Source organism: Dipodomys spectabilis, unplaced genomic scaffold (genome assembly GCF_019054845.1).
Source record: "Dipodomys spectabilis isolate Male_0828 unplaced genomic scaffold, ASM1905484v1 ptg000098l, whole genome shotgun sequence".
In the NCBI taxonomy this organism is placed as follows: Eukaryota; Metazoa; Chordata; class Mammalia; order Rodentia; family Heteromyidae; genus Dipodomys; species Dipodomys spectabilis.
This window is the reverse complement of record NW_024870775.1, coordinates 9,413,780-9,426,656: the sequence shown is the minus strand read 5'-3', so window position 1 is coordinate 9,426,656 and position 12,877 is coordinate 9,413,780. Positions and strand designations below refer to the sequence as shown.

Sequence of the window (12,877 nt, the reverse complement as noted above, 5' to 3'; positions counted from 1 at the left end):
CTACAATAATTCTACTTCTGGCTGTTTTGCTGGTTAATCAGAGATGAGTATCTCAGATTTGTCTGCCAGGATAGCTTCAAACAAGATCCTCAGATCTCAGCTCCCTGAGTGGTTAGGATTACAGGCATGAGCCACAGTGTCTCAGTGTCTGGACTTCAAAATTGGTATGGAAGGTGTGCTGTTTTGTTGCTGTCTCATGTTCTTTGGTGATACCAGGGCTCGAACTCAGGACCTGGCACTGCTAGGCAGGAGTTTTTGTACTTGGGCTGTGGCTATTGCTTGCTTTAGTTCTTTTTAGAAAAGGCTGGCCTCAGACCACGATCCTCCATCCTACCTTTGCCTCCGACATAGCTGGGATAACAGGTGCAGGACACCATGTCCAGCTTGTTAAAATGAGAATCTGGCTAACTTCTTGCCTGAGCTGGCTTTGAACCACAGCTCCACTTCTGGCTTTGCCCTAGCTGGCTTCAAACTTTGATCCTCAAATCTCAGCATCCCAGATAACTAGGATTACGGATGTGAACCATTTGTGCCTGGCTCAAAATGTTGCATTTTAAATTGAGATTTTTCCCCTTTGATCTAAAAATGTAACAGAACTGGTAGAGCACTAGCCTAACCAAGCATGAAGCCACCGGTTCAATACCAAGGACCAGAAGATGATATGAAATTACTTATGAGTATTTTTGTGTGTCACCATTCCCCACACAAAGAAGAAGAAAAGGGTTGCATCCACCATCAGCCATCCAAGGTCCCAAAGATGGACTTGAAGAGTTAGTCAGGACATGAACTTTGGGGCTTCTCAGTCAGAGCGCTGTGCAGTACCTGCTTTCTACCACTAGGTGTCAGAAGCACTCCCCCAAACTGTAACTGACAACCAGAGATAATCACTGCCAGGCAGGCACTGGTAGCTCAAGCCTGTAATCCTAGCTACTAACCAAGGAGGCTGATATCTGAGGATCTCAGTTCAAAACCAGCCTAGATTGACCAATCTGAAAGACTCTCATTTCCAGTTAACCAGCAAAAAGCCTCTCCTGGTCAAGGGACAGCCTTAAGTGGAAAAAGCAAAGCAAGAAACCCCAGTCCTGGCAAAAAAGAAAGCAACTGTCACTGCTAATACTGTCACCTGGAAGCAAAGTCATCCCTCTGGTTTTACTTGTATAGATCCTTAGGGAAACTGAGGCCACAGGAAGCAACTCTACCAACTTAAGCTACAGCCGGCCAGCCCACCTTACAGGGCTGCCCCTGGACCACCAGGGTGTGGTTAGGGTCCTCAATATGGCAGGGTATTTGATCTGTTGTTCTGTGCTACAACAGGTGACCTGTCCACCTCTTTCCTTGCTGAGGCCCACGACAGAGGTACCCAGAGCAGCCACCAGGTTCACTAGTGCCCCCAGGTTACTAAGTTGGAACCTAACCTGCTACCTGAGAATGTGGCCTGGGAATTAGTGACAGGGTCTCTCCAGATTGTGAGGCAGGGTCCCAATTCAACATGACTATTAGCGTTCTCAGGAGGGGACAGTGGAGATGAGAAAAAAAAAAACGGTGTCTGGGACCTGCAGGGCCACAGAAAGAGAAAAAGAGAAAAAGGAAGAGGAAAAGCAAGAGGGGGAGGGAGGGAGGGAGGGAGAGAGAACACCAGCCTACAGATGTGGAAGTCTCCAATTCAGCTGGGCATTGTAGCACAAGCTTATACTCCCAGCTACTCAGGAGCCAGAGGTAGGAAGATCTTGGCTCAAGGTCAGGGGGAAATCATGAAACCCTATCTGAAAATTAAACCAAAAAGGCTGGGCACATGGCTACAGTGATAGAGTATCTGCTCGCCCAGCATGTACAAGGGCCAGGGTTCAATCTCCAACATCACAGAAGGGAGACAGGGGGGCTTGCGGCCCCCCTAAGAGCCAAGGGCGGTCCCGGGAGGTGTGGACCATGTGGCTGCAGCATGTACCACACCGGCGTCCTTTGCTCTAACTCAGGCCCCCAGTTGTTGGGAGCAACAGTGTTTTCTTTTTTGGGGGGGTCCGGTCGTGGGGCCTGAACTCAGGGCCTGGGCACTGTCCCTCAGCTCTTTAGCTCAAGGCTAGCACTCTACCTCTTGAGCCACAGCACCACTTCTGGCTTTTTTCTTTTTGCTCATGTGGTGCTGAGGAATCGAACCCAGGGCCTCAGGCATGCAAGGCAAGCGCTCTACCACTGAGCCACCTTCCCAGTCCCAGCAACAGTGTTTTCATTTGCTTTTTTTTTTTTTTTTTTTTTCAATTGAAATTAGGTCTTACTATGTAGCCCAGGCTGACTGAATTCACCATCTTCCCAAGTGCTGGGATTACAGGTATGGACCATCACTCCCGGCCTTTGCTCCCTTTGAGCAGCATTCCCTTCCCCCTACATCCCAGAAGGTGACATCCTCAAACAAAGGTGAGACATGGGCCCAATGCTGGTGGCTAGGGGACATTGCCCAGGCTCAAGTCACAGTACTAGCACAAAACAAGAAAAGGACAGAAAAAGGGGGAAGAAGGGGCTAGATCCCACCAGCCAGATGTAACTCTCCAGAGGCTGAATGTGCTATAGCGAAAAGCTTCAAGTTCCAGGTGGCTCCTGAGGTGAGGCTCAGCACTGGGACCAGCGAGAGCTACCAACAGAACGTGGCCTCATTCATGAGTCTGCCAAACTACTCAAGGCAGCCTGAGGGCAGAGGAGGAATCACTAGAGCTCTCTCTGCCCCAAGAAGACAGTGAGTCCTCCCTCCCGTCCGCCCGCCTGCCTGCCTGCCTGCCTGGAATGAGGCTGAGAGAAAGTGGAACAGGAAGAGGGAGGGAAGGAAAGGAGAAAAGTCCTGTGGGTTGGGGTGGAGCCCCTGGATCCAGTCAGACCTTAAGCTACCTCAGAACTGCTCAACATTTGATTCCAGGAGCCAATCAAGTCTCTGCCTGCTATGCAAAATCTCTTGCAACTCCAAGGGTTCTGCTCTTACAGGACACGTCATTGGTAGAATGAGGCAAGATTTCACCTCAGGAGCCCAGGGACGAGATTTTCCACAACTGGGTGCTTTCCCAAGATGGTACCTTTTCATATCTTACACCACACTTTTATAAACAATTGAATAGGATAGATAAGGTGATGTTAGGGAAATGAACCCTAAGATATGTATTCAAATGTTTTTTTTTCTTTCATGTGTTTCTAACACATTTATAAGATTATTTCTTTGTTGCTTTTTTTTTTTTTTGCCAGTTGTGGGGCCTGAACTCTGGGCCTGGGCGCTGTCCCTCAACTCTTCAGCTCAAGGCTAGCACTCTACCACTTGAGCCACAGCGCCACTTGCAGCTTTTTCTGCTTATGTGGTGCTGAGGAATCGAACCCAGAGCCTCATGCATGCAAGGCAAGTGCTCTACCACTGAGCCACCTTCCCAGCCCTTCTTTGTTGCTTTGTACGTCCCTCTCCCACAGTATATAACCCCTGCTTTCACTGTATTTGATGTCGATATAATTTGTGGAGGGGAAGGGGTAAAACAAGTCGTTTAAATAGGGATACAGGTGGACCCATTGCAACAATGAGAAGTCGTTATGTCGAAACAGAACTTTACAACTATGGGGGGAGGAGGGGGGAGGATTGGGTGGGGGAGCAGGGGGGAGGATGGGAAGGGATGGGAAGGGGAAACAAAGGAGGAGGCTACAATGCTTGATAAGAAATGTACTCATTGTCTTGCCCATGTAATTGTAACCCTTCTGTACAGTGTTTTCACAATAAAAAAAATTAAAAAATTAAAAATAAAAAAAAAAATTGAATAGGAAGCCGGGCGCCGGTGGCTCACGCCTGTAATCCTAGCTACTCAGGAGGCTGAGATCTGAGGATCGCGGTTCAAAGCCAGCCCGGGCAGGAAAGACCGTGAGACTCCTATCTCCAATAAACCACTAGAAAACCGGAAGTGGCACTGTAGCTCAAGTGGTAGAGCGCTCGCCTTGAGCTAAAGAGCTGAGGGACAGCGCCCAGGCCCAGAGTTCAAGCCCCATGACCGACAAAAAAAAAAAAAAAAAATTGAATAGGAATAAACTGTAGCTGATAGGAATCTGCAGGGGTAGAGGTGCAGGGGGGTGTGGTATGTGTGGTGGGGTGTGTGTGTGTGTGTGTGTGTGTGTGTGTGTGTGTGTGTGTGTGTGTGTGTGTGTGTGTGTGTGTGTGTGTGTGTGTGTGTGTGTGTGTGTGTGTGTGTGTGTGTGTGTGTGTGTGTGTGTGTGTGTACGCGCATGCGCGCGCTTCTCAGATCTCAGCTGCCTGAGTAGCCAGAATTACAGGCAAGAACCACCAGAGCCCAGCTTGGTTTTGTTTTTGCTGTATACTGCAGGGTTTGAACTCAAGGCTTTTGCACTTGCTAGGCAGGGGTTCTACCACTTGAGCCATGCCTCCAGTCCTTTTTGCTTTAGTACCTTTCCACCTAAGAGCCTGGTGTATTTTGCCTGGGACCAGTCTTGGACTGTGATCCTATATCTCTGCCGCTTGCATGGTTGGGATTACAGATGTGCGGCATCCTGCCAGGCATATTTGTTGAGATGGGGGAATTTCTCACTAACCTTTTGCTCGGCTGATCCTATACCACATTCTTATCTCTGTCTCCAGGTAGCTAGGATTATACATATGGGCTACCACAACCAACTTTAAGAACAAATACGTTAAAAAAAACCATCTTATTAAAATGCTTCACAAACAGCAGGCCCCCCCACCCCACACCTGGCACTGACCTCCAGCCTCCCGGCTCCTCCTCTCCAGCTCCAGCTCTGCAATCTCACTCAGCAGCGTGATGCCTTGCAGGAAGCTCTGCTCCAAGGCCAAGTTCTGAGTTGTGTCCAGCTTCTCCACAGCCTCAACTCCAGTGGCCAGGGAGGGCAGAGGCCGGGCCTGGGGTAGCTCTGCCGCCGCTGCCAGGGCGTTCATGCCAGCCAGGGGATCCTCATGGCCCAGGCTAGTCTCTTCCAGGTAGCAGGCCCGGCCGGGCCCGGGGACGGCCTCCTGGGTCTCCAGGTTAGAACACTGGCCCTCTCCGACAGGCAGTTCCGGGCTGGGCTGGGGCTGACTGAGAGGCGGCTGCACCAGGCTTCCCTCCGGCCCGGCCTCCGCGACGGGGCGGCCTACAGGCACGCCCAGGGGCACCTCCACCGGCTCCTCCTTTGTCTCCACCAGGGGCTCGGGGCTCAGGGTCCCCAGCTCCAGGTCTTCTGTCCGGCCCTGCATCTCCACCTGTGCTTCTACCCCTTCCGTGAGCTCCGAGTCCTCCGCCCGCTCCGCGGTGGGCCTCAACACCTGGGCCTCCAACAAGCTGCCTCCACAGCCGCCCGCAGGGCTGGAGGCCGCCATGCTGTCAGGGACGGGCAGGGCCAGCGGCGACTCCATGGGAGGCAGCTCCGGGGGCCCCTGATCCTCATCCTCCACCTCGGCCTTCACCTCCCGCGGGGCCAGCTGCGGTTCCTCGTGGCCCTCGGCCAGCGGCTCGGGGATCTTGGGGGACAGGCGGATGGGTTTGTCCTCTGGGGACAGCGCCAGGCGCTCGGGGCTGTCGGCAGGCAGCGGCACATCAGGGGCCAGGCCATCGGCATCGGCAGCCGTGGTGGGCTGCAGCAGGAAGGGGTACGGGCGCCCATAGTGTGGAGGCAGGGCCTGGAACGGGTACCTGGGGGGGATTTCTGCCAAGGACACAGGAAGTCAGGGGTGAGTCCCCCAAATAGAGCTCAGCCAGCCCCTCTGTCCCCGGCAGGGGCCACCCACCACTCCTAGGACACCGCCCCCCCCCACCCCCCTCCCATGCCTGAGCTGCTCAGGGCCGCCAGCCTGGGGCCCCAGGGAATGGCAGGGATGGCACCACCCCGACATTCTCCCCCCACCCCCAAAAGCACTCAGTACCAGGCTACACCAGGAGCATGCATTCAATGAGATCCCAGTCTTTTGCCTGGGCTCCATCCCAGGAAAACCTGCCTCCCCCCCCCCCCCCCCAAAGCAAAGCCTAGTAACTGTGGACTGAGTGCAGAGGTACACACCTATAATCCCTGCTACTCGGGAGGCTGAGATAGGAGGATCACAAACCGAGGTCAACCCCAGCATAAGAAAAAGAGGCCCTACTTGAAAAATAACTAAAGCAAAAAGGAGCATGGGGTATGGGCTCAAATGGCAACACACCTGCCCCCAGAGAGCACGCTAACATGGCCACCCTGCCTCACTCCACCATCTCTCCGCGGTCTGAACAGTTTCCCCAGGAAGAGGGCCATGTGCAAAGACTGTCTGAAGCTGCCAAGAGCCTGGCTCTGACCTGGGCACGGCAGAGGTGCCGACCAAGGGAAGCTGACCTCAGGAAACTGACTGAGGGCAAGATGGAATCAGGGGCCAGGCAGATGCTAGAAGCACCACGCTACCAGCCCGAATTCACACCCCAGTGCCCAGGAGAGACTTCACACACATGGTCGCTCCAGAGTCCACTCTGTGAACAGTACATGCTCCACAGAGACAGAAGACACGAATGAAGGCAGACAGAGGCTTAATCCCACAGCTATGTGGAGGCAGAGACTGACCAAGAGGATCCTAGTTCAAGGCCAGCTCAGGAGGATATATTGAACACACTCTCCCCCTCAATCCCAAACAACAGATTGGTTGGGCAAGGTAGTAATGCCTACCATCCTGGCTACCTCAGAAGGAAGAGAGGTGGAAGAAATCACAGTCCAAGACTGGACTGAAGCAAAAGATTTAAGACCCTATCTGAAAGATATCTAAAAACAAAAAGGGCTGGCGGTGTGGGACAAGCGGTAGAGCATCTGCCTAGCCAAGGTGAAGCCCTGAGTTCAAACCCCAGTACTGTTCAAAAAATAAATAAAGTAGGGCTGGGAATGTTGCGTTGTGGTAGAGTGCTTGCCTAGCATGCATGAAAATCCGAATTTGATTCCTCAGTACTACACAGAAAAAGCCAGAAGTGGCACTGAGTGCTAGCCTTGAGCAAAAGCAGCTTAGGGACAGTGCCCAGGCCCTGAATTCAAGCCCCAGGACTGGCAAAAATAAAATAAAAACAATAATTAAAAAAAAGGTGCCAAACTGGGGGAGGTTCAGTGCCCCACATCCAAACTCTCACCTGAGAATAAGCTCTGGAAGGGGCTGGGTGCTTCCTTCTCCAGTTCCAGATCTTTCTTCTCCACGACGTTCTCGGGGGCCTCCTCCTTCCGGGGCAGGCCAGGGTTGGGCGGCGGGGAGGCGGGCGGGGGGCTGCTGGGGTGGGTGCTGGGCGTGGCGGGGTAGGCGTAGGGCGGCGGCTTCGAGGCCACGCCTTCCAGCTTCTGGGTGACCTTGGCCTTCAGCGCGGCCACGGACGAGGCGCGGGGTGAGGGTGGGGGGCTCACGGCCTTGCCGTAGGTCCCCGCGGGGCCAGCGCCCAAGCCCGGTGGCTTGCGGGGCAGCAGCCCGGGCCCCGAGGCGGACAGGCCAGCCTTGGCTGTGGCCTCTAGGCTCCGCTTGGCCACCTTCTCCTCCATGTCGGCCCGCTGCTCCTGGGTCTTCAGCCGCTCCTGCTGGGAGGGGGGGAGGGGGGGAGCCAGGTCAGTGCGATGGGGACCCCCCGGCAACGGTCAGGGCCACTCGGCCCTCCTTGGCCTGACACCCACATTCCAACACATTCTGAGCCACTTGCGTGTAACAAAACAGGGTTCCACAGAACGGGGGATGGGGGTGGGCGCGACATGACAGGGCTGAGGGGAGGGGACAACTGGGCTGGGGGGAGGAGGAGAGGCCGATGAGGGCTAAGGCCTTTAGTCCCTCCACAAGAGATTGGGGACACATGAATGGACCCCAATAATCCTGCCAGGAGTGCCAGGCAGAGCCAGGAGCCAGCATGGATGAAGTATCTGTGTCACGGCCGTGCTCATAAGGGGTGCTCACTAGCAGCTCAGCATTTCACTGCACGATCACCAAAGCATCTCAGACAGGGGACCATGGAGTTGTCGTCCCCGTGTTTGATAACCAATCAGAACAGAGGGAGAAGGAAAGACTCCATTAGAGCCAATGGTTACAAGGGCCAGACACGGCAACAGTAACAGCAACAACAACAAAGAATTGACAGCTCCATGCTGGGCACAGTGGCTCACACCTATAATCCCAGCTGCACAGGAGGCAGAGATCAGGAGGACTGTGGTTTGAGGCCAGCCAGGGGGAACAAGTTAGCAATTAGCTGGGCACCAGTGGTTGTAATCCTACTCAGGAGGCTGAGATCTGAGGATCATGATTTGAAGCCAACCCAGGCAAGAAAGTCCATGAGACTCTTATCTCCACTAAACTAACAAAAAACTTAGAAGTGGAGCTGTGGCTCAAGTGGTAGAGCATTAGCCTTAAACAAGCAAAGTTCAGGGACAGTGCCCAGGCCCTGAGCTCAAGCCCCTGGACTGGAACAAAATAACAAAAGCTATCAATTAATAAGCACACTCCTTGTCATCCCAACTAAGGGAGGTGTAGCAGGAGGACTGCAGTCCAAGCTGGCCCGGGCATAAACATAGATGCTATCCCCCAAATAAACAAAGCAAAAGGTCTGGAGTTGTGACAGGTGGTAGAGAGCCTACAGAACAGGGGTGAGGCCCTGAGTTCAAATCCCAGTATTATCAATAATAACTTCCAAAATATTGACCCATGGGGCTGGGAAGGTGGCTCAGTGGTAGAGCGCTTGCTTTGCATGCCTGAGGCCCTGGGTTCGATTCCTTAGCACCACGTAAGCAAAAAGAAAAAAGCCGGAAGTGGCACTGTGGCTCAAGTGGTAGAGCGCTAGCCTTGAGCTGAAGAGCTGAGGGACAGCGCCCAGGCCCAGAGTTCAGGCCCCACGACCGGACCCAGTCTGCCTCTGCTCCTGCCACATTCCATCTACTCCTGGGCCTTTTGCACATTGCTGTTCAGGCTCTGCTTAAATGCCGCCTCTTCCGGGAAGCCTTCCTGGACTCCGGCGGTCCTTTTTCCCTCCCAGTCCTCCCTTATTCTCGGTTTCGGGGCTCACCACCAGCTGGGCGCTGCGCTGCAGCTCCAGGGCCTGGGCGGCCTGCTGCTGCAGGTACAGGAACTCTTGCTGCCGCAGGAAGTGCTGCTGTGAGAAGAGCTGCAGCTGCTGCGCGTGGTGCAGGGGGGCGCGGCCCGGCGGGTACAGCGCCGGCCACAGCGGGGGCACCGCGGCCCGCTCCATCAGCTCCGCTGCGGACACACGGGCGACAGTGGGCTGAGCTGGGCTGCTTCCCTCCCCGGCCCCATCCCCCCCCAGGGCCCTGCACCCCCCCATCCCGCGGGAGGAACTCACCGAAATGCGGCAGGTGGTCGCTGGGGATGACCACCAGCTGGCCGGACTGGGGGTCCCGGACAAACTGGTAGGTGGAGGGCAGGGAGCCTCCCAAGCTGGGCGGGAAGGCAGGGGACACACCCTGGTGCAGAGGTGGGGGGCCCAGGCCTAAGAGGAGAACCGCAGCTCAGTCAGTGCTACCAGGCCCCCACATGACGCCCCCATGCCAGGCGCCAGCCCCCCGTGCCGCGCTCACCGTACGGATGTCCTGCCAGCCACATGGACGAACCTCCGGACCTGGGCAGCCAGGGGTGTGAAGCCAGGTGAGCCGCGGGGTCCGCCGACCAGCGCCCCGAGCCCGCCAGTGTAGGGCCGCCAGTCACCATGAGGTTGGGGTTCAAGCCGTTGGGGGCGCAGCTGGTGGGGTGCAGGCGGGCAAGGTCAGCCAGCTCCTTGCTCTCCCTGTCAAACCAAGACACACAGGGTCAGCGTAGACATGGCGAGAAGTGGGGTGATGCCCAGGGCCGGCGGGGGGGAACCCCGAGGTTGTCCCCCCCAAAAAAAAACTCCCCTCACTTACCGGAGCAGCTTCTCCTGCTCCCGATCCAGCCGGCCCCCGAGCAGCCGCTCCTCCCGGTGTCTGGAACGTTCGTCCACGCAGCCTTCCTCCGCCCGGCTGTGCCCTGCTAGGCCCAGACCGTAGTAAGCCCCAAGGCACCCCCCACCTCACCCCACCATCACCTCTGCCCCCCACCCCCAGGGACCCACAAGGCCCTCCATGGCTGCTTCCCGCACAACACAGCACCCTGGGATGTACCATGTGTGTGTGTGTGGGGGGGGGGATCCTCTGTGCTACGAACACTGAACTACATCCCCCACCGCCCCAGGACAGATCTTAAAATATAGCTGGGCATGGCAGCTCAAACCTGTGATCCCAGCTACTCAAGAGGCTAAGTGGAGGATCACGGTTCAAGGCTAGCCAGAAGACCTCATCTCCATCAATGGCTGATCATGAGGATGTGCATGCCTATCAGCCCAGCTATGCAGAAAGCACCAATAGGAGGATTAGGGTCCAGAAAGGCCTAATTGCCACCCACGCACTTCTTTCTTATTTTATTGACAGGATTGCATTATTTGGGATTTGACTTTGGGTCTCCCAAATGCTGGGCAACCACAGCAGCCATATCCCCAGCGCTAGTCATGCAGTAGTTTTTCTTTTTCCCTCGGTTGTGATAAGGGTTGAACTCAGGACTTCATACTTGCTAGGCAGGTGCTCAACCACGTGAACCACTTCTCCAGCTCCTTTTGCATTGGTTATTTCCAAGTTAAGGTGTTACTTTGTCTTGATAGGCCTAGACTATGATCGTCCTAAGTTGTCCTTCCCAGCTGGGATGATGGCGTGTGCTACCTCATCCAGCCATGGAGTGAGATGGAGTCTGGAGAACCTTTATGCCTGGGCTAGCTTTGAAACACAATCCACCAATCTCCACCTCCCAAGTAGCTGAGATTCCAGGGTTGAGCTACCATACCTAACCGGCCAAGTGCTTTTGAAGTGACAATGGGGCATCCAGCTGGGTAGGGACAGGACTAGGAGCCCATGTTTGCTGAGCCCAATTGGGTTCCCCTCAAGCAGGACAAGCAAGGGAGGCCTGAGCATGGCAACTTAAGAGAACTGAGGCTCAGAAAGGAAGCACCAAGCTCCATTCAGGACCAAAACACAGAGGGTCACCCCCAGAGTTCTGCAGCTATGCTTTAGAAATCAAGAGTGTGGCTGATGCAGTGGCTCACACCTGTAATCCTAGCTGAAATGTGAGGATCTGAGTTAGAAGCCAGCCTGGGATAGGAAAATCCATGAGACTCATCTGCAATCAGCAAAAAGTCAGAAATGGAGCTGTGGCTTAAGTGGTAGAATGCCAACTTTGAGTAAAGAAACTCAGGGACAGCGCCCAGACTCTGAGTTCAACCCCCAGGACCAGTACTTCCTTCTCCAAAAGAGACGCACCAGGGCCCATGGACCAACCAGGACTGGGACAGCCACCCTTGGGCAGATGATAAGCCCAAGTTCACGGTGCTCCTGAGGGCCAGGATGGGTCTGAGCTCTGCCCCAAGCCCAGAGCCTTCCCAGGCCTTTCCCCGCCCACTGCGGTGCCTTGCAGTCCCCAGAGCCAGAACTGCAGCCACAAACTGGATCAGGCCAAAGAAAAGAGCCATGCCTCCGGGCGCTGGTGGCTCACGCCTGTAATCCTAGCTACACAGGAGGCTTGAGACCTGAGGTTCACTGTTCAAAGTCTGGACAGGAAAGTCCTGTGAGACTCTTATCTCCAATTAACCACCAGAAAACCGCAAGTAGCACTGGGGCTCAAGTGGTAGAGCACTCACCTATGAGCTAAAGAGTGCAGGGACAGCACCCCAGCCCAGAGTTCAAGCCCCATGATCGACAAAAGGAAAAAGAAAAAAACAGAGCCATGCCCACTGCACCCCACCCCACACTAGGTTGGGTTCTGCCTCAACCCCTAACCCCTCCCTAGCCCCCCAGGGCCTGAGCCCTGCTTACACGGTCACCCCACAGAAAGGAGCCCTACACCCTGCTCTGCATGGAACCCTGCTGTCCACCTAAGGGCTGGTCCTAGGTAGAGAGTTCTAGACCAACCTAAACAACATAACCAGATCCTGACTTGAGAGACAGAAAAAGAGACAGAAAGAGAGAGAAAAGAGGAGGAGATCTAGGGGAAGAGCAAGATACACAGTTACCACCACAGTCCAGTATAATTCCAGCATTGGAACTGAGACAGAAGGATCATAAGTTCAAAGCCAGCCTGGCTACATAGCAAGATCCTGGCTCAGCAACCAAATGAAAGCAAAGAAGGCTGGAGGTGTGGCATAAGTGGTAGAGCACCTACCTACCAAGTGCCAGGTCCTGAGTTCATACCCCTGGACCACAAGGGGAAAAAAAAATCTGAATCTAACTATTGCCCAGTATAGTGGTGCATACCTGTAACCCCATCAATCAAGAGGAAGAGGTGCCTGTAATCCTAAACTACTCAAGAGGATTGGGCAGAAAAGCTCAGTAGACTCCTAACTCCAAATAAACCAGCAAAAAGCAGGGTTGGGTGTATGGCTCAAGTGGTAGAGTACCAGCTCAGCAAGCACAAGGACCTGAATTCAAATTCTAGTATGGCTCCAAAAAACCCCACAAATCCCCCAACCTTCCCCCCTCCACCCCTGCCCAGACAGGAGGATTGTACTTGAGGCCAGCCAGAGCTAGCAGGGAGATCCTGTCTGAAAACAACAAAAGAAAAATGTAAAAAGATCTAACTGCCTAAACAAGTCATTTAGGAAGTCATTTAGGTCCTGCATGCCAAGTCCATAAAAACACGGGCACCAAGCCAGGCGCTGGTGGCTCGCGCCTGTAATCCTAACTACTCAGGTGGCTAAGATATGAGGATAATGGTTCAAAGCCAGCCTGGGCAGGAAATTCTGTGAAACTCTTATCTCCAATAAACCACTAGAAAACCATAAGTGGTGCTGTGGCTCAAGTGGTAGAGTACTCGCCTTGAGTGGAAGAACTCAGGGACAGGGCCCAAGCCCAGAATGTAAGCCCCACA

The 12,877-nt window shown here is 54.4% G+C and overlaps 1 protein-coding gene across 1 annotated transcript in view; it reads right to left on the bottom strand.

The window, feature by feature from the left end:
* Tnrc18 (trinucleotide repeat containing 18) overlaps positions 1-12,877 on the bottom strand; it is an 80,108-nt gene that overhangs the window by 37,319 nt on the left and 29,912 nt on the right. The window contains 6 exon segments of the mRNA XM_042686583.1: positions 4,732-5,670; positions 7,101-7,533; positions 9,000-9,190; positions 9,294-9,440; positions 9,529-9,734; positions 9,853-9,955. Of these exon segments, the coding sequence (XP_042542517.1) occupies positions 4,732-5,670; positions 7,101-7,533; positions 9,000-9,190; positions 9,294-9,440; positions 9,529-9,734; positions 9,853-9,955 (2,019 nt within the window).